Source organism: Danio rerio, chromosome 17 (genome assembly GCF_049306965.1).
Source record: "Danio rerio strain Tuebingen ecotype United States chromosome 17, GRCz12tu, whole genome shotgun sequence".
NCBI classification, from domain to species: Eukaryota; Metazoa; Chordata; class Actinopteri; order Cypriniformes; family Danionidae; genus Danio; species Danio rerio.
In genome coordinates, this window is record NC_133192.1 from 34299848 (window position 1) to 34320000 (window position 20153).

Here is a 20153-nt window from a genome sequence, read left to right on the forward strand (position 1 = left end):
TTTAGAGCTGTTCTTGCTTGACTTCTATTTGTGAAGTCAAATGAAAGAGTATTGGCTCGTGCCAGCTTTGAAGCTCAGGTTCGGGCTTTAGTTTGGCTTGGTGTCTGATTAAAGCCAGGCTCTGTTGGTCAGGCTGCTGTCTTCAATAAAGCTCTGCCAAACATAAGCTGCTGCTTTTCTCTCTTGATTATGTGGTTCCAAATGGAGGACAAAGCTGAAAACCAAATTAAAGAATCTGTAATGGACAATGATAATGAACAGTAGTTTAATTAATTCAAGAATGCAATGGGCCCAGTGTAGTTCTAATTAGTAAAGTTAGACTTTATTAACATGGTGGCCATGGTTTACGCAACAAAGCCCAAAGACTGTGTTGAAAAAAAGGGTTTTGACTAAATTTCAAATAGCCTGAAAAAAAAAAAAAAATCTGTCAAAATCAATCCATCACAAAATACATAATGTCATTGTCTATAGTAGTTTTCAACGTGGGATCCAGGGACTGCAAAATCTGTATAAATGTTTGAAGAAAATCCACATAAAAAAAAACTGGGAGAGATCATATTTGGGAGGGTCCATAGCATCTACAGTAAACAGCTGAAAGCCCCTGATCTATTGACCTTAATCTGCAATGCGGAAGTGCTCTCAAATCAGTTGCCTATGGGAGAAATGATCAAACTACTTCATCTACAATCAAGTGTATTCAAGTCTATACTGACAAAGCAGAGTAATATAAAAAGAAAATTACAACATCAAGCAGCATAACAAACTTTATTTTTGATTGATTGTGATTGTGCCAGCTCGTATGTAAAGAGTAAGGTCAAAAGGTCCAATTTAAAGTCATAACTTCTAACTTAATAAAATTCAACAGTGGTGTAAAGAATAATGAAAAATCATACTCAAGTAAAAGTATCATTACTTGCCCAAAAATGTAGTGCGAGTAAAGTATCTGTTGTAAATATTGCTTAAAGTATGAGTAAAAGTAGACCTTTCAAAAGTATTCAAGAGTAGTGAGTATTACACAGTGAAAAGTTGATGTGTTTACATGCAGTTGGTGCGCAGGGAAGTGTAAACGTAACATTCTTTAGTGCATTCAGTTATCTTCCTATATTCCTTCCTACTTTCCTTCCTTCGTTTGTTCACTTTTTTCCTTTATTGATGTTTCTTCCTTTGTTTCTCCCTTTATTCGTTTTCATTTGTCCGTTCATTCTTTTGTTTCTTCCTTCATAATAATTTGTTTATTCCTTTGTTTGTTTGTTCCTTCCTTCCTTCCTTCCTTTGTTTGTCAGTCCTTCCTTGAATCCTTCCTTCATTCATTTGGCCGTTCCTTCCTTCATTAGTTTGGTCCTTACTTCCATTCCATGTTCAGCTCTTTCTTTATTTGGCCCTTTCTTCCATTCTTCTTTCATTCCATTTAGTGATTTTTAAGGCTGTTTGGTTATTTCAGTCCTTATAGGGTAAACATGCTTTTTTTTCTCATCATCAAATGCAGTATATAAGCAGTCTCTGAGTCATTGTGTGTAAAGATTTTAGACATCTTGGACATTAAGGCTTACAAAATGTTTGGTGCATTTATACTTCGCCCATGTCTTGAGGTTGTTCATTATAATGCAATTCACTTTCTATGTACGATTTGATTGGACAGGAATCAAAGGACTAATTTTTGTACTTTAGCCAAGCACCATAGACAAGAAAGAAATAAAGTAGTGACTGCAGGTTGAAGGAAAATAGTGGAGTAAAAGTACAAATACATTTAAAAAAATGTAATTGAATGAAAGTAAAAGTTCACATTTTTAAAGGACACCAAGGTTACTCCTTTTTTCATATTTATTTTGAATCTTTTGTGTCTCCAGAATGTGTCTGTAAAGTTTCAGCTTAAAATACCCATCAGAATTTTTATTATACTTTTTATAAGATTCTATTTTATACATTTTTTCACTGGGTGGCGGTTTTACTGTACTGCGCCTTTATGGCTAGTCCTCCCTGCCCACCGTTTCTACATGCCTTTCTGTGTGCCATAATCTCCTCCCTTGGCTACGTCAGACAACAAACAGATATAAAGGAATCAGATCTCACATAGAATTTGTGAGAAATACTACAATAAGAACTTTACCTATGACTATTTGATGCATTTGACTAAAATCACTAAATGTAAATTTGTTGTGTTAAGTTACAACGGTGAGTCACACACAATGTCGTTACAAAGTTCACGTACACGTACAGTACAGCACAGACACGATATGCACATACACACAGACAGACAGCCCGCGTTTAGCTTTGCACTCTTTTTGCACGCAAATGTGACAGGATACAGGTTAATATCCACTGCTGTATGGAGATCTGTTATGTTAATGTACAAAATAAACCTGACTTAATGTCCACAAACCGGGATTGAAGCGTCTTCTTTCATAATTGTTCTGACACGCGGCTGTGCTGATGAAGTAAAGCTGAAGTAAATTGCTGTAATTCATTACACACGTGCACTGTTTTAAAACATTTTAAACTTGTGAAACTCACTCTTCTTGATCACATTTGATGATGATTGATGATCCTAGCAAACTGAACAGACCTTTTTATTCCCGGATGCTTTGCACTCGTCTTCTTTTGTTGATATGATTAAACACATGATTACCGGGACATGTTACGCAGCTGTCAATCAATTCGGTGGGCGGGGGGGGCCGCCGTCGGTCAAAAAACAGCTTCAATTAGTCCACCGTTTTTATGTTGTTAAATTGAAAAAAAAAAAAGGACTCTGTGTGTTTATATCACCCCAAAATGGCCGCCCATACACTATACTTACACATATTTCTGTCCAGACAGCTTGAAAAGTAGATTTTTCACCATAGGTGCCCTTTAAAACTACTTAGCAAATTACAATTCCTGAGAAAAACTATTATTTGGAATTAGTTACTTTACACCACTGTATTTCAAATCAATATTAGCAATGCAGTACACTAATTAAGTTAATTGCTATATCATAAAATGTGGTATTGAATCTTTTCAACCCAAATCTACCTGTCACATATTAATATTATGTGTAAGTTCTCCGTTTTTGTATTTCATTGTTATGTCAATCTGGAAGTAGTTTACATTCCTTTTCTTGTGATTGTCATTATTTAGTCTGATATTGTCATAACTGTCATTTAATTAATATTGTCATTAAGTAATATTCTATGTAACCTATCAATCATTACCACTGAATTCAGTTCATTTAGTTGCATCAAGGATCAGTGTTGGGTAAGTTACTTTAAAAAAGTAATAGATTACAAATTACTGACTACTACTGGAACATTGTAATCTGATTATATTACAAATTATTTTACTTTGAGGTTACTTTTAAACATATAAAATATACCTATAAAAATACTAAAGAAACTGCAGCTCTTTTAACAATTTAATATTAACTGAAAAACATTGCAATGGGTTGATCACAGCAGCTTGACATATTCAAAAAACTTCACCCAAAACTTAAAACTCTCTTATTATTCACTTGTTCCAATCCTTTTTATCACAAAATAAACCATGAAGAAAACTGTATACTAGTAATCATTGACATACATAGTATGCAAACACATGGGTGTTCTGTGTTTGTCTGAGGTAATTAGTGTACCGAAATGTGTATATTCTTTTCAAATTATGAAACTGATTGGTCAGTTCTTGTCACGTGACTAGCCGTTTTTCTAATGGTGCGCCTGGAAAATGCAATAGTGTGCAATTTATGCTCCGAATAAGTGTGCGCAAACCGCGTGCCTTCATTGGAAATAACATATTTGCGTGCGCAAAAGACGCGATATGTGAACAGCCTCATGCAGCTACGCTTCTCTTCACATTCAGAAGATAGCTTCACTCCCGATCCTGCACAAAAATCTAATTTAGCCTGTTTAGGCTAAGTTAGGCTGCCATGTTTTTGGGTGTCTACGGTGGTGACCAGTATTGTCATAGAATGCTTTCTATTTAAGTGCTTAAACAAGTTGCTGGTCGAGTTAAAAGTAGTCAAAAGTTCTTTAGAGACTGGACATAGTTTGCATTTCACAGCAATATTTTTGTTTTTAATGCTTAATGAAGTCATAGTAATGTCTGTATTTCCATTAAAGAAGCAACTACTCTTATCAGCAACCATTTCAGCTCGCATTCTCCAGCAATTTCTATTATTAAAAACTATATTATTAATGCAAGTAGTGCAATTTTATTGACTTTAGTAACTAATCAAATTACACATATTTCAAATGTAATTCGCTACATGATTGTATTCCTCAAAAATGTAATTATAATACAGTAACGCATTACACCCAACTCTGTTAGGTATGTTTTTTTTTTAAAGATTAAATTTCAGGGCCCTAAAAATCTCTTATTGATATTGGAAGACATTAAGCAACTTGGATCTGTTTTGATACGACGACCGGATACAACCCATCAGATTTCTGTGGGAAAGAAGGACTTGTTTTGAAAGGAGTCCAGTGGAGTTTCCAAAAATATCAACAGATATTAACCACAAGAGCAACAAGTTAGTCACATACTGTTTTGTGGACCTTAAAAAAATAGCCTTGTAGTATAGATAGGACAGCAGATAACCATTCCTAAACGGTGAGTAAAATAAAAAAACTGCTTACATTCACATCGTCTCTCAGTATCTTGCACTGTGACCAAGTTCATGTCATAAAAATTCTGCTTACTGAATTGTGTTGTACTTACTGTGGCTTTCAAATCGTCTGATAATTGGCCTGTCCCGAGCGAGCTTCTTAAAGCTTCCACACATTGTTGTTTTTTGGGTTTTTCTGTCTAGTTAGGGAGGTTTTGGTCTTGACTAATCACTGTGGTTGAATGGAGGAGTGTGTGTACCGGAAAAGGACTCATAGTGATACTGCGAGATGTATGATCTCGGACACATGGAAACACGGGAATAGTTTGGGATATGAGTGTTTTTCCACTGAAGGTCTTATCGTTGCATTGAGGAGGCTGATCTTTTATAGATCATTATGAGTCATACAGTAGCCCTTCATTCTTTTCTTTGGCTTTGTCCATTAATGTTGAAGAGCTAAGTGAGGATGCTGAAGCTTCTATCTTATTTTTCCTTTTGTTCTCTTTTCTCTGCAGCACAACCTGGAGTTTTTATAGATGGACCACTATCAATGCATTCCGGGTAAGAAACTCTTAACTCTGTGTTTAAGGAGTAAAATGAACCACTGAACAACAAACTTGCAACCAAAAAAATAAAAAGGTCTAACATTGTGTTAAAGTTATGTTTGATTAGTAGACTAAAGGATGGTTATAGGTTTTTAAAAAAAAAAAAAAACACATAAAAATAGTCCAAATCAATAGCCATGGCTCCTGGGCCTGGTTTTTCAAAAGGTTTAATCCGGATAAAATTGATCTGGATTTAGTAATCCTGTTTTTGCAATCCGTGATCACGTAATCCATCTTACTTTTTGAGCCAGTTTTTCAAAGCAACATCGGATTGGATCAATCTGATCTCGATAGGTACTTTTCAGGATCACTAAATCTGGATAACCAGTGCTCAAACAGGATAGGACATCACAATGTAGAACTATAGATATGTAAAGAGTAGAATAGCCAGCATGGGGTCAATATAACTTTACTTTTATTTGAAATGAAAACTAAGAAAATTTGATAATTATTAAAATAATAATAAATAATAATAAAAACAAGAAAAACAACACCCCATCCTCCTTAAGCAGTCTGCTCATTTGAGACCTACAACACTGTACATTGAGGATATTTATAATAAGTTTCAAATATAGATGTAAATAAAAAAAAGACTTAATGTCAAAAACTCCACAATAAGTTCAGACTTCCTCATCTGATGAGGAGAGACCAGCTTGTCTGAGCATAGCCTTTAGGAGGCGGATCTCATGTCATTGGCCTTGGTTTGCTGCAGTTTGGATAGAGTCAGTTGTTTCTCTGCCAGACGAAGCTGTGCTTCTGCCCTTTCAGTCTCTCTTTTTGCAATTGTTGAAAGAGATTACAAAAATCAGTGATTGCCATTCTTTGCATTTTTTTATTTATTCTGTGTTCATTGCATGCATCACTAATAAATATTCTAAAAAGAAAAATATTTTCCACTGTGATGAATATATATATATATATATATATATATATATATATATATATATATATATATATATATATATATATATATATATATATATATATATATATATATATATATATATCAATTAGTGAAAGAATAAAATTTATTCTTTTTGGTCAGTTTTGACAGCTGTTTGGGGGATTATTTTATGAGGCCAAACTCTATTTTGCTGTAGGCCTATACTAAAAGGCTGAATACGTTAAAGCCTATACTCACTATAGCCTGAAGGATGAACAAATAAAATGAAAACCTTATGAATAAATAGTATATCTCACAAGATACTGTATGATCCAAAAATAATAATACTTAATACATTTTTTAAGTTTTCATTACATTTTGGGCATGAAATCCATGCTAAATCCATCCTTCTGATGGGATCAGTTTAATCCAGGTTTTTTGGATCAAAGTGATCAAGATCCTACAAAAAAAGGTCTGAAAAACCCAAACTAAAGGTTTGATCCGGATCAAAACCAAGATTGGATTACGTGATCTAATCCGTTTTTTCTTTTGAAAAACCCATTTTCAAGATTGAATCCCTTATCCAAAATCCTAGTGGATTACTTTTGAAAAACCGGGCCCAGGTGACACATTGAGGTATTATGAAGGAAAACGATTGGTCCATGTAAGAAATTGAGCATTATTAACAATATTATTAGCTTCAACAATCAAACAGTTCTTGGCACATGTGTGACTGTAGTTTGTTTGTAGTCCAGTCTCTTTTTACGACCTTTTTGAGTGAACTATCCCTTTAGATTACAATATTCTTAAAAAATCATTACTAAGCAACACATAACATAGCACTTTGTAAAAGGTTATGAGACTGTCGTGAACTGAGGCTTTACACAGTGTTTAACTAACTGCATCTGAAAATATTGTTTAAACATCCAAATTATGGTGCAGAGCCTGGGAGAGTTTCATAATTACAACACTGTAATGAGTGAGAATGAAGATTCCCAATAGACGAAACAGACTAAGCAGTTCAATTAGCCAAGGAAAGCTGAAAAACAGGTATTTTCTATACTATATGAAATAGCACTCTATAAACATGGGCGTTAAAGTCTCAAGAGGTTAGATTCAATATTGTACAAACCATTTTATAGAAATATATAACCAGTTTTAGCAGTTTTTAGATATTTTAAATGAAAGAGATCTTAGTGATTTTGCATTTAAATGGATTTAATGCACAAATTCCAGCCAATCAGACTCAAGAATTCACAGACCATGGTATAAACTGAAAGAGCAGCTTGTCTAGCGCTAAGTGAGAGAGAGACTGAGACTCTACATTCCATTACACCCACGTGAACAGCTATCTACCTTCAGACTACTACTGAAAAACACTTCACTAACCCAACCATCCTGCATTCAGACTAATACTGAGAAACAATTCATGAACTCAACCATCCAGACACACACGCTCGGGGCTGTTTGTGTTCAACCATGTTTGTTTTGTTACATTTCCTTTTCTTCTTCTTGGGATGAAAGAGAAAATCCAGCCGATATGTCCTGGCAATTTGGCAATAATTTACAGGGTAAAATTTCCCGGTTGCCTAGAAGTGGTTTTATGAGGGGGAGACAGAATGAGCGGATGACAGGGGGAGAATGGCATTCTATAAATAATTCTCTCTTTATGACAGGTTATAATTTCTATTATGATCGTCTCGACTGCAGTCGTCAATCAGCTTGTCAGTAAATAATAATGTACACGTTGGATCAGAAAGTCTTTTTGTGTCTGCCTCGTGTGACAGTTTGATGAGGAGAAATTATTCTTTAGGTTGTTGCAACGTCTGTGGTTGTACAGTGAGATGTAGCATTATTCTGCTGTTCGGAAAATTTCCAGCCAGTCTGTAAAAATAGTTTTCTCTGCGCATGAGGTTCTGCTGCAGCCAAAATGTAGGGAGAAATCCCAATATAATTACACTCTTTAAAACAACATCATTATAAGCTATGGTTCAGTGCTTCCCTTTCTAGAGATTTTGAAAAATGAAGGTGGCTTCAGACTGGTTTTAACTTGCGGTCTCTCTTTCAGTACCACACAATAAGTGATCCATAGAGTGTCCGTGGATGAAATGGTTACAGCTTTCCTCAATGAAAGGCAGGCCACTACTGAGGAGATGGCTTTAGTAAGCAATGCACTGGCTGCTTACTCCTTCATAGCAGGTAAAAACTCTTTTTTTATTTGCTTTTTTTCCCCCAACTTAAGCACATTTATCAATTTTTAATAGTTGAGTTGAATGTTTTAAAATACTTAGCAGCAAAACATGGTGCTGAACATCTATTTGTGTTAATCGCTCAGCGCTTTTGTCTGGTCGCTGTGAGTTGAATGTCCAGCAAGCACAGTGCTCATAAATGTCACTTTTTACTCAAACGTTCAAATCACGGAGGAGAGGGGCAGGGCAAATACCACAACGCATGTCAAAACATCCTTGTTGCAAGTTGTACGATATGAGGAGTAATCACATCAATGGACAAATAGAGGGAAGACAATAATATTGTTGAAAACCTTCTGTTTCAATATTGTAATTTTAAAATTCTATATCAGTATCAAATCATCAGTTGCTTTAAAATGTTACTTTCTGTGAATATTTGGACATACTACTAATTTTGCATTTTGTACTTACTAAATAGTATAGACTAGGCACGTTCAAATGCAGTGATGAGTTGCTACTGACAGACAGAAGATAATACACAGTAGGCTATACGGTAAATGTAGTACTTTTTGATTTAATTCATAAATAGGCTAATATACTTCTTTGCAGTGGTAATATAATTACTTGTTTAAACTCAACAACCTACTCAAGATAGTATGAAAATTTCATCCAGCAGTGAAAATAATTTTTAAGACCCGTTTTGATGGCCTTTTTTTCAAACTCTCTTTATTTTAATGACTATTATGTTTGTTAAATCTGGCTTTCCATCAGCAGGGGCGCCCCCAAGGGCCACCCTTGTGTAAACTCTGGCCACCCCAAAATGATTTTGCTGTGGATATTATTCATTTTAATGTATTTACGTAAACTCACAATATGTCAATACATAAATAAATAGCAGCCACTGTTATTGTGGATTGATTGGTGCCCCTGACGTAGCTGATTTACTGCCCCTCCTCCACCACCTCCCCAATCATCATTGACAGCAAACACACACATCTTCAATACACAGCAATGGCAATTTAATATTTACCTTAAGGTACATTAATAGAAGAAGCTGTATTAATAATATTATGGCTCAAAAAGGAATATGGATAAATTATATTATTAGGGTCTGTATAGCAAGTGTGCACGTGTATAATAATGCCTTTTGTTCAGTTTGTTCATTTGTTTGTTTTTATTAATTAATTAATTTGTTTTCATTAATTTTAGACATAACATATACCGTATACCAAGGGTTGCCAACCCTGTTCCTGGAGAGCCACCGTCCTGCAGATTTCAGTTGCTACCCATATCAAACACACCTGAACCAATTAATAAGGACCTGAACACCACGTGATAATTACAGGCAGATGTGTTTGATATGGGTTGCAACTGAAATCTGCAGGACACAAGCTATGTTTCCATCCACTTATTTTATGCGCATTTTGCGCATAAACGTCATGATGGAAACGTCATGATGCGCATAAATTTTGAAAATGCGCATAAAAAACTTATGCGCCTAACTGGGTACGATAAACTTTTTATTTGATAAGAAAAGATGCGCATAAACTGCGATGGAAACACTTTTACCGTACAAACTCCAACATGCGCATTAAAAAAGGTCATGTGATTTTGTTAAAAGAGATCATGTGATGCTTAAAATGATTTGTAAATGGATAAATTGTCAGGCTGAGCACATTATAAAACATCTGAAATGTTGTTTTGGTCATTAAAAAACACCTTACCATTTCAGTATTAATGCTTGTCAGGATTGTCTTCTGAGGCGCATTCATTTAGAAAAGATTGACGCAATTGCAAATGCAGTTTTTACTGTTGATATTTGGCGCCATTTAATCAGGAAGTGACGATTTTGTTCGCTTTGACTCGTTGGATGGAAACGATGCTTCATTCCCACAACTTCTATGCGATAACCCAGTTTTGCGCAAAAAGTTTATTCGCATTTTTGGATGGAAACATAGCTAGTGGCTCTTCAGGAACAGGGTTGGCCACCCCTGCCATATACTGTACAATAAAAGTGTGTGAAAATAACTGAAAAGTTATATATATATATATATATATATATATATATATATATATATATATATATATATATATATATATAAATATATATATAAAGGGTTTTAAAACTAAATATACAAACCAAATAAAAATCTATGTGTACTTGCTGAATTATTTCAAGGAATAAATTGCAATATTTCAAGAGTAATTAATTAAATGAATTAAAAGCACATTATTTCATTTACCAGAAACAAAACAAAAAAAAAAATAATAATAATAATAATAACATTACACTGAATTCATTATTTTTTTGTGTGCCACTCTAAGATTTGGTGTGGCCTCTTCTTCTATTAATACCCTGAAATGTATTATTTTCCCAAATGTATAAAAGATAGCACTTTAAAAAACAGGAGAAATTAAGATTTGGGGGATGGGGGGGGGGGGGGGGGGGGGGGTCGTTCAGTGTACTCAAGATTTACACTGAAGAATTGTATTATTATGTGTTTTTGACGCAATTGATACATCCCGACACAACCGATTAGTAACGACTTTGTAATCCGTTACAAACCGTTACACTGTGGCTCAGTGCAAACTTTCACTAACCTTGTGACTGTTCCTGCAGATCAGCCGGAGCGGGCGGCGCTGTATTTCGTGTGTGGAGTGTGTTTGGGACTGGTTCTCACTCTCATCGCGCTAGTGGTGCAGATCTCCTGTCGAACCGACTGCAAAACGCAACAAGCGCCCAAAAAAACGGGAAAGACTGTGGAAAACACAAGTGACACGAGCGACAGCGACTCGGACTGGGACAACACCTCTGACCTGTCAGCTCGCCGCCACCGGCGCTTTGAACGGACGCTCGGTAATGTGTTCACCTCCGCCGAGGAACTGGAGCGCGCGCAGCGGCTGGAGGAACGCGAGCGGATTATACGCGAGATCTGGATGAACGGACAGCCGGACATGCCGGGCACGCGCAGCCTCAACCGCTATTATTAAAAAAAGACTGAAGTTTGGAGAATACGTTTGAAAATGTATTAGCTATTACACTTTTTTGGGGGGATACAGTAAGGGACTGAGTGTGAGAGACGTTTGGGATGTTTGGAACAGCTCTTCTGGTGGCGCTGGCACTACTATAGAAGCGTTCGTGTATTTAAAGGTGCACTCAGTTGATTTTTGGTATCCAACTTTTTCCTACACCCCATGATGCTTGGCGTAAATTATCGGAGTAACTTCCATTAAACTAAAAACAGTGTTTTTCTTAATAAAACTGTTACAATTAGGTGACCTTATTCTCCTCACTGTTCATCCATGATCGAAATATAGCATAACAATTACCCTTCACGCAGTTTTCACTGTGTGATGGTTTGTAGCACAGCCTTATTATTCAAAACAATTTAAAGTTCTTATTTAAGCTTCTCAAACATGAAGTGCAACCCGTAATCTGAAACTTCACATTCAGAAAAGGTGGATATGGTGTTAGTCCCCTTATATTTAAAGGCTACTTCTGTTTAGTGACTGACACCTGGTGTCAACAGTGTGTAAATGCTATGAGTTCCAGGATACCATGAGGAAAACTGTCAAATTTTGACTTAATTTGAAAAGTATTCAAATAGGGATTTTGCTTTACTTTTCTTAAAACTCTTTAAATAATAGTATTAACGCAGATCAACAGCATAACACTATAACACATACAGGCATAACAAAATTAATACCTGACAGCTGGCAATACATAAAGGTCTGATAAATGATTGATCAGTGACTGAAACTGAACATCATGTGCATTAGCCTTTTATTATTAATTATTGTTAATGCAGCATCTGCAAACTATCTCAGTTTGTGCAACTGAAAAAAAATTAAAATGGTAATTGCAGCTGTTTATTTCACAATTTTGCCTTTATATCTCATAAGTCTGACATTGTAATCCAGTAGTTGTTATTTATTACGTCATTTCCCACTGTAATATCTCTTTTCTTCTTATAAATGTAGTCTTTAACCTGTAATTGTAAATGTATGTCTCAAAATTCAAAGGAATGGCAACAGAATTGCAGTAGAGCAATTATATCTCACAATTCTGTCTTAACAACCAAAAGTGAACTAAAGTTCATATTACACAATTCTGAGAAATAAGTTTGTAAAAACTCATTTATTCAGAGAGAAAAAGATGGGAAAAAAGTAAATTGTGTAGGCTTCCAATGCAAATACTCCAATGCAAAAAAAAAAAAAAAGATGCCACGAACATGGAACAACTTTACAAATGTACATTTGTCTTGTTAGATGTCAAATGAGACAACTTTTATTATCTTAAAGATTTTATAGTCAATGAGTTTAAAGATTTTGTTTTTAATAAAGGATATTTACTGAGTGCACCTTTAATGAAAACATGTTTTAATGAAGAATTTGTATCCGATGGAGATAAAATAATATCCTTGAGCTCTGAAAATGCTTGACTTGAAATAGTGTATTTTTAATTAGAATGAATTTTGCCTGAATTTACGTTCAGTACCATAAACATTGAACAATAGAATCGCCTAATTTTATCTTCTCATTTAGTTTCCTATTTTTTATTTTTTTGTTTTATTTAAGCAAAATGTCTCTGTTACAAACACTTTTATTATATAAATGCTTTGTCCTGGAGCTCAGGGTTTTCATGACCTCGGTGAAGGATTTTTTTCCCCCATTTGTAAGATAGTGGACAAAATAATGGTGCGTGCCTTTATTTTAATAAAACAACAACAACAAATTACACTGTAAAAATGGAAAGTTATAAAAAGGATTATCAACAGACACCAACTTTTCATGTTTACCTGCATTAAGCCCAATTCAATCAAGTATTAATTATGCATGGATGACAATCACCTCTGTATTGTATTTTTCACAGGTAGTATGAATTATGGTGCTATAGATAAAATCCATCCAGTTTTGGATCAGAAATACATCCCTGTCCTCTTTCCCTCCTTGGTGTTGAGAAAATGTGTATTTTTATAATTTAATAAATGACTCACATGTTTCTAATTCTACAGTCATTCAAATGTTTTAAAAATGTTAATTTCATAGAAATATATGGATGTATTAGGATTTGAAATTCTGGTTGTGTTTTAACATGGTTGTTTTGAATGCATCTGAGGAGAACTAACGTGCCAAATTAAGTTTGTCTGTGGAGGCACTACATCTTTCAATAAAATAAAAACTCAAGCTATATTTTAAACTCCTTAACATTCTGAATGTTTCTTTGCCCAAACTCGTATTACAATGCATTTCTTCCCTCTACTTGTCTGATAAAAACAGCCTTATAATTGTTTGATTTTAAAACCGGTCCCTTTCAGCACATGCAATAGATAGACAGAAAGAATAACATTTAGAATTTAATTAGTTTAGTTTACTACTATCATAAAAATACTGGAATGAATGACATCATTTATTGTTGTAAAACCATGATTTATATCAGTACTATAGTGGAAAAAATGCCAGAAAGTGCGTAGTAGAATAATTATAAGCTTAAACAGCACTTTTATTTATTCCATTTATTTATTTTGATGCTAAATTATAGGTATTTTCCAAATCCCCCTACACATATATTGTTAATGAAATAATCAGACACAAAATGATAAAATATTATAGAAAAGTAATAATAATATACTGTAAAATGCATTTTTCACCATAAATATAATTTTTTTTGTATATAATAATGAAATAATAATATTAGGGGGTATGCAGTCAAAGTGGGTTGTAACAATAGTAAAAAAGCACAATCTTAAGTAAACTTGTTCATATGAAAAAAAAATCAGGAACAAATGCCTAAATATTTTGTATTTTCTCCACATGTTTAACATACAAAGATTATTCTAAATTATAGTGTGTTCTCTTTACACATATATTGCTGATTAAATAAAAGAGACAAAATTATACATTAGATACAAACAAAGACGCATATACAGGTATACAAACATACACACTTTGAAATAAAATAATAGCTACATTTCTTAAATTAAATATAACTACAACAGATAAGGGTTCAGAGTGCTGAAAATATTTCTGAATTAGCATGTTAATATTTTATTAGTACAAATGAAAGCATACTAGGAAGTTCAGAAATCCAAATATTTTGAATATGAATTTTTTTAGAAGACTTGTAGAATTTAGGGTGAGATGCTGCAGGCAAAAATGCATGTCAGTTTTGAGATTTTGGACTTTTTGGCTTTTTCTGAAGTGTTTTTTTAGTGTAATGTACAAAAAAAGAAACAAACAAACAAGATTTCAATTGCCATTCAGATTTTTCAAGGCAGTTTTCCCAAACAAATTAATTCTCCTGCACAGTACCATCAATTTCCACTTCAGCACCAAACTGCAGTAGATGCCCTTCCAGCCACAACCCGGTACTGAGAAATACTCATAGACAATCATTCATGCACACGCACACACACACACACACACAAACACAACCACAAACACACACACTATGGTCAATTTAGTTCATCCAATTCACCTACCACATGTCTTTGGATTATGAGGTAAACCGGAGCAGCCGGAGGAAACCCACGTGAACACGGGGAGAACATACAAACTCCTCACAGAAATGCCAACAGGACCAGCCAGGACTTGAACCAGTGACCTTCCTACCAAATTTGATTCTAATGTGTCAAAAAAAGTTAAATAAGCTAGAATTTGAACTTGACTTTATCCAATGTTTTTAAACCCTTATTTACCTGCAGTGTCTCGCCTTAAAAAAATAAGATTTATGTTTACATAAATAATGTTTAAAAAGTTAATTATTTATTATTACATGTTATTTAAAAAGTGAACTATAAAATTAGCTTTTATCCACAGATTATCCATAAATAACAATAATTTTTTTTTAAATATAGTCTGTTCCCTCAACATACAGTATATATTAATAAAACAAGCAAATGACATAAAATATATATAAAACATACATATAAAATCATATAAAGAAAAAAGATCAGGCACTAAAATACATCAGCTTATGTAAACACACACACACACTAAACGTAAACCCCTTTTGATTCACTGAGCTTATAGCTAAAACTACCAAACAACAAATAACTACTGTAGCAGCTTAAAGTGGTTGTAACATGCTAACAACACCATCTTCATCCCAGATAAAACCTTGTTTACCATGTCCTCATTCCAGTTGTTACGATCAAAACTGCACCTGTCTTCTAACCCCTCCGAGTCGATCACCTACAGTCTGCATTGTTTTAAAATCTGCTATCGGAGTGGAGGTATAACACGGATTCCTATTCAACAGCTGTTTGCCAATCAAATGCACTTCATCTCCATTCACAATAGGACTGATGGCGGCCATTTTGTCTTTTTCTAATATAGAATCACTGACACTATAAGACTGAGCTTCTGCACTGAAGTAAACAGTACTGCTGCAGTCCACGGGGCAACTATTATACTCTATTTTCTCTAAAGACACCTGTTTCACTTCAGCTGCAGAGGTGCTTTCAATCTGGTAGTTTTCAGACGCTTTACCTGCTTCAACTGATGAACGTTTACATCCGCTTTCTCCCAAATCTTCATCCTTGGCATCATTTTTGCCCAGTATGACTGAAAGCCCTCTGTTTCCATACATGCTGTTGATTTTGTCATGGTTTCCAGTTTTGAGAGCTAGCTTTATTAGCATGTGATGATGGTGCCCGTCGCCCTCTAGAGGATGAAGATGCTGAGCAGGAGGAAACCCGGTCAGTGAGAAGGTGCCGTGTTTGTGCGTGGAGGATTCCAGCGTTGTGTCTTTGCAGTCTGTGTCGGTTTTGTCGATGGTTGTCAGGCTCATTTGGAGTCTCAGGCTTTGGAGGATCTCAGTGGATTTCGGATGGAGAAATCGGTAGTAAAGAATGAGAAAAATGACACCTGGTAAAATAGAGGACCGTAAGTCATAATGTTACTGCGACATAACAACGGTGTTTTACGTTTGCTATATTTGTTGTAAGAAAATTATGCTACCAGGGATGTAACAATTCACTGTGAGCAAGTTGAAAAAAATCGATTCAAATATGTGACTATTCAAACCAATACAAATGTACAAACCGGCACACGGTGCATCAGTGTTTTCATAGCGAAAGCATGAAGATATTTTTCAGAATGAAAGAGAAAGACATTCTGTTACAGAACTAGGTATTAGATTGATCCTTTTTACCCTCTCCTTTTCAAACTAGTTTATGCATCTTTCAGTAATTTGCTTATTTCTATTTTATAATCAGTATTTTATACCAGTGGCCAGTCCCATGGAGCAGAGGGCCTATTGACCACCTCTGTACACACTGCTTTCTAGTTTAGTACAAGCTTTCCTCTCCACACCAGCTATCTCAGTCCCCAGTAAAAGAGTTTTTTCATCAGCAAGGGACATTGTAAATGTGCAATAATCTCAGTTTATACCAGAAAACATAGATTTAGACTGTAGAATTATCTCAAATAAAAAATAAAAAAAAATCAATTTAAAATGTTTCATTAAATAAGCTCCTAAAGACTACAATATGAAAAGCAACTTTACAAGACTTTTTGCTCACACTTTTAAAATAAATTGCATTTAAATATAAATATTTGTTAGGCACTTCAATTTAAAGCAACTTACAAATGAATAACTTGAATCAAAGCAACAATATAACAGGCAAAAAAAAAATTTGTATATATATATATTAAAAAAAATATATATATATAAATATATATATATATATATATATATATATATATATATATATATATATTTTTTTTAAATATATATATATACAAAATTTTTTTAATATATATATATATTTTTTTATTTTATTTTATTTTATTTTTTTGTTAACCTAGTATCTTAAAATAATTGTGTAAGTGTATTTATGTTTTGCTTTTGTGTGTGAGCCTGTCTAAAAAAAATCTACCCCCTGTCGGGATAGACAATAAAAAAATTTTAATTGAACTGAATTATTCTTATTATTATATGTTATCATGTGATAACCATGAATGAAATTTTTGTATTTCGTTGCATCTGCATTGTTTACCGATTAGGAAGCTGCATGAGACAGTCAGAGGAACACTCATGCTGTCCCATGAAGGCCCGCTGAAAGAGTCTGATGCCAGGAGCAGAAGAAAAGTGTTCTCCAGCAGCATTAACTACAACACAGAGAAGTAGATGAGTGAGCTTTCTATTCAACAGAAAAAACTACACAAAGATGTTAACTATTGGTAGTGAGAGAAGACGCATTATATATAAAATAAAAAATAAAATAAATTCAAAAACTTTTGCTCCTTTTAAAGAAAAACTCACTTAATTGTGCCATATTATTTATGAAAACAAGAAAATATTTTCTACTTGTCTAAAAAATGCTTCTTGATTAAAGAAGTTTTACATATCTAAACTAGAAACAAGACAAAAACTCTGAATTAAGCAGTTTTTGTAGTGTAAAACTTCACTCATTCCAAACTAGATATGGGATGGGGGGTGCTTAGAAGATTTAAGAGTTCTACAGTTCTCATGTTTTTGTTGTTGCTGCATACTGTATTTAATGTCATCTTTTTGTTGATAGGGCTTCTATTTTCTTCTATTTTCATACATTTACAGTATAAGTTTGTATATTATTCGAAAATACACAATAAAAATATTCTGATAAAAAAATCTCAATAGTATTTGCATTAAATTTATATTTATTGAATCAAATCAGGTGGTTCATTCTGCTGTGGTGACCCCTGATAGATCAGAGACTGAGCCAAAGAAAAATTAATGAATTAATAATTGAATAAATTGAATTGATTTCAGAACTGAACTGAATCATACTGAGAGCTTGTGAATCAGAATTGAAGAGAAGAGAATGACTATTGAAATATAAAAAAACACCTAAAAATGAAAACCAATGCATACAAATAAAACAACTTGATATATTACTGTAAATAATTACTATAATAGTGCATAAATAATCCTAAAATACAACAGCAATGCAGCAGAATCTTACCAGATAGAATCCAGTCATGCGGTACCGCGATGGACCGTCTTTAACATTAACAAAGATGAAAATGTACAAAGCCCCTAAGATGAAGTTGAAGAGACGCCAGGAGCCACGGTTGATGCAGATGTCTGTCTGCTGGGACACTTGCCAGAACATCATAATGAGCCAGTGGAAACCTAAGCAGAGGATTGAAGAGGCATTCACAAAGCAGACCTTTATTAACACTGCAGGTGAATATGGTAATACAGTGAACTGATAGTTTTCACCATACTAAAATGTCATGTTTAAATTGGTTTATGTTTTAATGCAGCATAAACAAACGGCAGCATTGGCTATACCCATGGCAGTACTGCTAATACAAATGTATACCTAATTTACAATCATAAGTTTCTTTTTAAACGTACACTATACAAAACAAACAGATAACAAATACTGATAAAAGATCATATCTTTCAGTGATAAATATTCTAAAATTCTTACACCAGACAAGTTTTTAATAATTTAACTCAAAATCACATTTTATTGTTATTTTTATCGTTTAGATTTTTTTTCCTCTAATATCGTTTAAAAATAGTCAACATTTTCTCAGCATGTTTAAATAAGCTAATATTTTATTAAATATTAGCCAATTTGCATCAAATTCTAGCACAAAATATGATCTTAAATTTGCTTTCTCAGTACTGGGTGGCAGCTGGAAGCGCATCCTCTGCATAAAACATATGCCGGAACAGTTGGCGGTTCATTCCGATGTGGTGACCTCTAATATATAAGGGACTAATTCAAAGGGAAATTAATAAATATTAAATTTAAATTTGCACACTTCACACAAAACAACAATTAAAGACAACATTATTAGTCCTCCCGTGAAAGTTTTATTCTTTCTCAAATATGTCCCAAGTCCTGTTTAACGGAGCAAGGAAATTGTCACAGTATTACCTATTATATTTTTCTTTAAGTTTTATTTAGTAATGTTTATCTACATTTGCTTGTGTAACTACCTGCAGTGTCCCGCCTTAAATAAACACTCCACTTTGAACACATCATTTTTCAAGTCCCCTAGAATTGAGCTTTTGAGTTTTACCATTTATTTTTTATTTTTAATAATTATTTTCTCTGTATTTCAACTTTAATGTACAAAAAAGGAGATTACAGACAGGAAAGTTAGGGGAGCAGAGGGAATGGAAGGTTCAGCAAAGGACCTTGAGCCGGGAAAAGAATTTGGGTTGCCATGAGCACATTGGTGCTATGTGTCGATGCACTAACAAGTTTTACCAATTTTTAATCAATTCAGCCGATCTCCGGGTCTGGAGGGAGCACTTTTAGCTTAGCTTAGCATAATACATTGAATCAGATTAGACCATTAGCATCTTGCTCAAAAAAATTCAGAGTTCAGATGATTTCCTATTAAAAGCTCGAGTGTTCTGTAGTTACACTGAGCCCTAAGATTAATGAAACATAAAAAGTTGTTATTTTCTAGGCTATTAGGGTAAATGCCAAGCTAATGTAGTTCCCATACTGATAAACTTCTGGTGACCTGTAATTGTACGTTTTTTTTCCATTTTATACGATCCTTTAAAGCATTGATGATGTAATGTAATTAAAATACAATAGGTTAAACAGACTTTGGCATTCATTTAGCTGCTGAAGCGTAAAACGAGACAAAAAGCCATCTACTCGCACGTTCCTGTCAGAATCGACAGGCTAGCGTAGAAGCGCCATTGAATATAATGCTCATATTATAAAGACATGGCGGGGGGAACATGTAATTTAATGCGGTGCTTCTTGTACAATCTGAGACCCACTTTATATCAGATATCACTCAGCCAGTGAAGATCGCTGATTTTAAAAGAAAACATACCTTAAACAATTTTGCAATTACATACTGTTCACCGGAAGCCCTTGACACAAGTTACTGGCAAATTAAAAGTCCTATTAGCATACTTGGGCATATACCCTATA

General features: G+C 34.1%; 2 protein-coding genes and 1 long non-coding RNA gene across 7 annotated transcripts in view; 1 reads left to right on the forward strand and 2 right to left on the reverse strand.

Moving 5' to 3' along the window:
- LOC141378616 (uncharacterized) overlaps positions 1-11094 on the reverse strand; it is a 33885-nt gene extending 22791 nt beyond the window's left edge. Inside the window, exon 1 of the long non-coding RNA XR_012393496.1 lies at positions 10852-11094. This is a non-coding gene — a long non-coding RNA (uncharacterized lncRNA). The remainder of the gene's footprint in view (positions 1-10851) is intronic.
- The window catches only part of eva1ab (eva-1 homolog A, regulator of programmed cell death b), a 40135-nt gene extending 26677 nt beyond the window's left edge, over positions 1-13458 (forward strand). For all 3 annotated transcript variants that reach the window (XM_021467232.2, XM_068214455.1, NM_001076587.3), the window contains 3 exons: positions 5089-5134; positions 8130-8260; positions 10871-13458. In XM_021467232.2, the coding sequence (XP_021322907.1) occupies positions 8170-8260; positions 10871-11241 (462 nt within the window). In that variant the 5' untranslated portion in view covers positions 5089-5134; positions 8130-8169 and the 3' untranslated portion in view covers positions 11242-13458. The remainder of the gene's footprint in view (positions 1-5088; positions 5135-8129; positions 8261-10870) is intronic.
- Positions 13459-13740: 282 nt separating this feature from the next.
- The window catches only part of xkr5b (XK related 5b), a 12330-nt gene continuing 5917 nt past the window's right edge, over positions 13741-20153 (reverse strand). For 2 of the 3 annotated variants that reach the window (XM_068214297.2, XM_068214296.2), the window contains 3 exons: positions 18201-18370; positions 17253-17364; positions 13752-16119 (listed from right to left, as the gene is read on the reverse strand). In XM_068214297.2, the coding sequence (XP_068070398.1) occupies positions 15404-16119; positions 17253-17364; positions 18201-18370 (998 nt within the window). In that variant the 3' untranslated portion in view covers positions 13752-15403. Of the gene's footprint in view, positions 16120-17252; positions 17365-18200; positions 18371-20153 lie in introns of all 3 variants that reach the window. The other variant, NM_001365886.1, reaches the window with a different exon arrangement.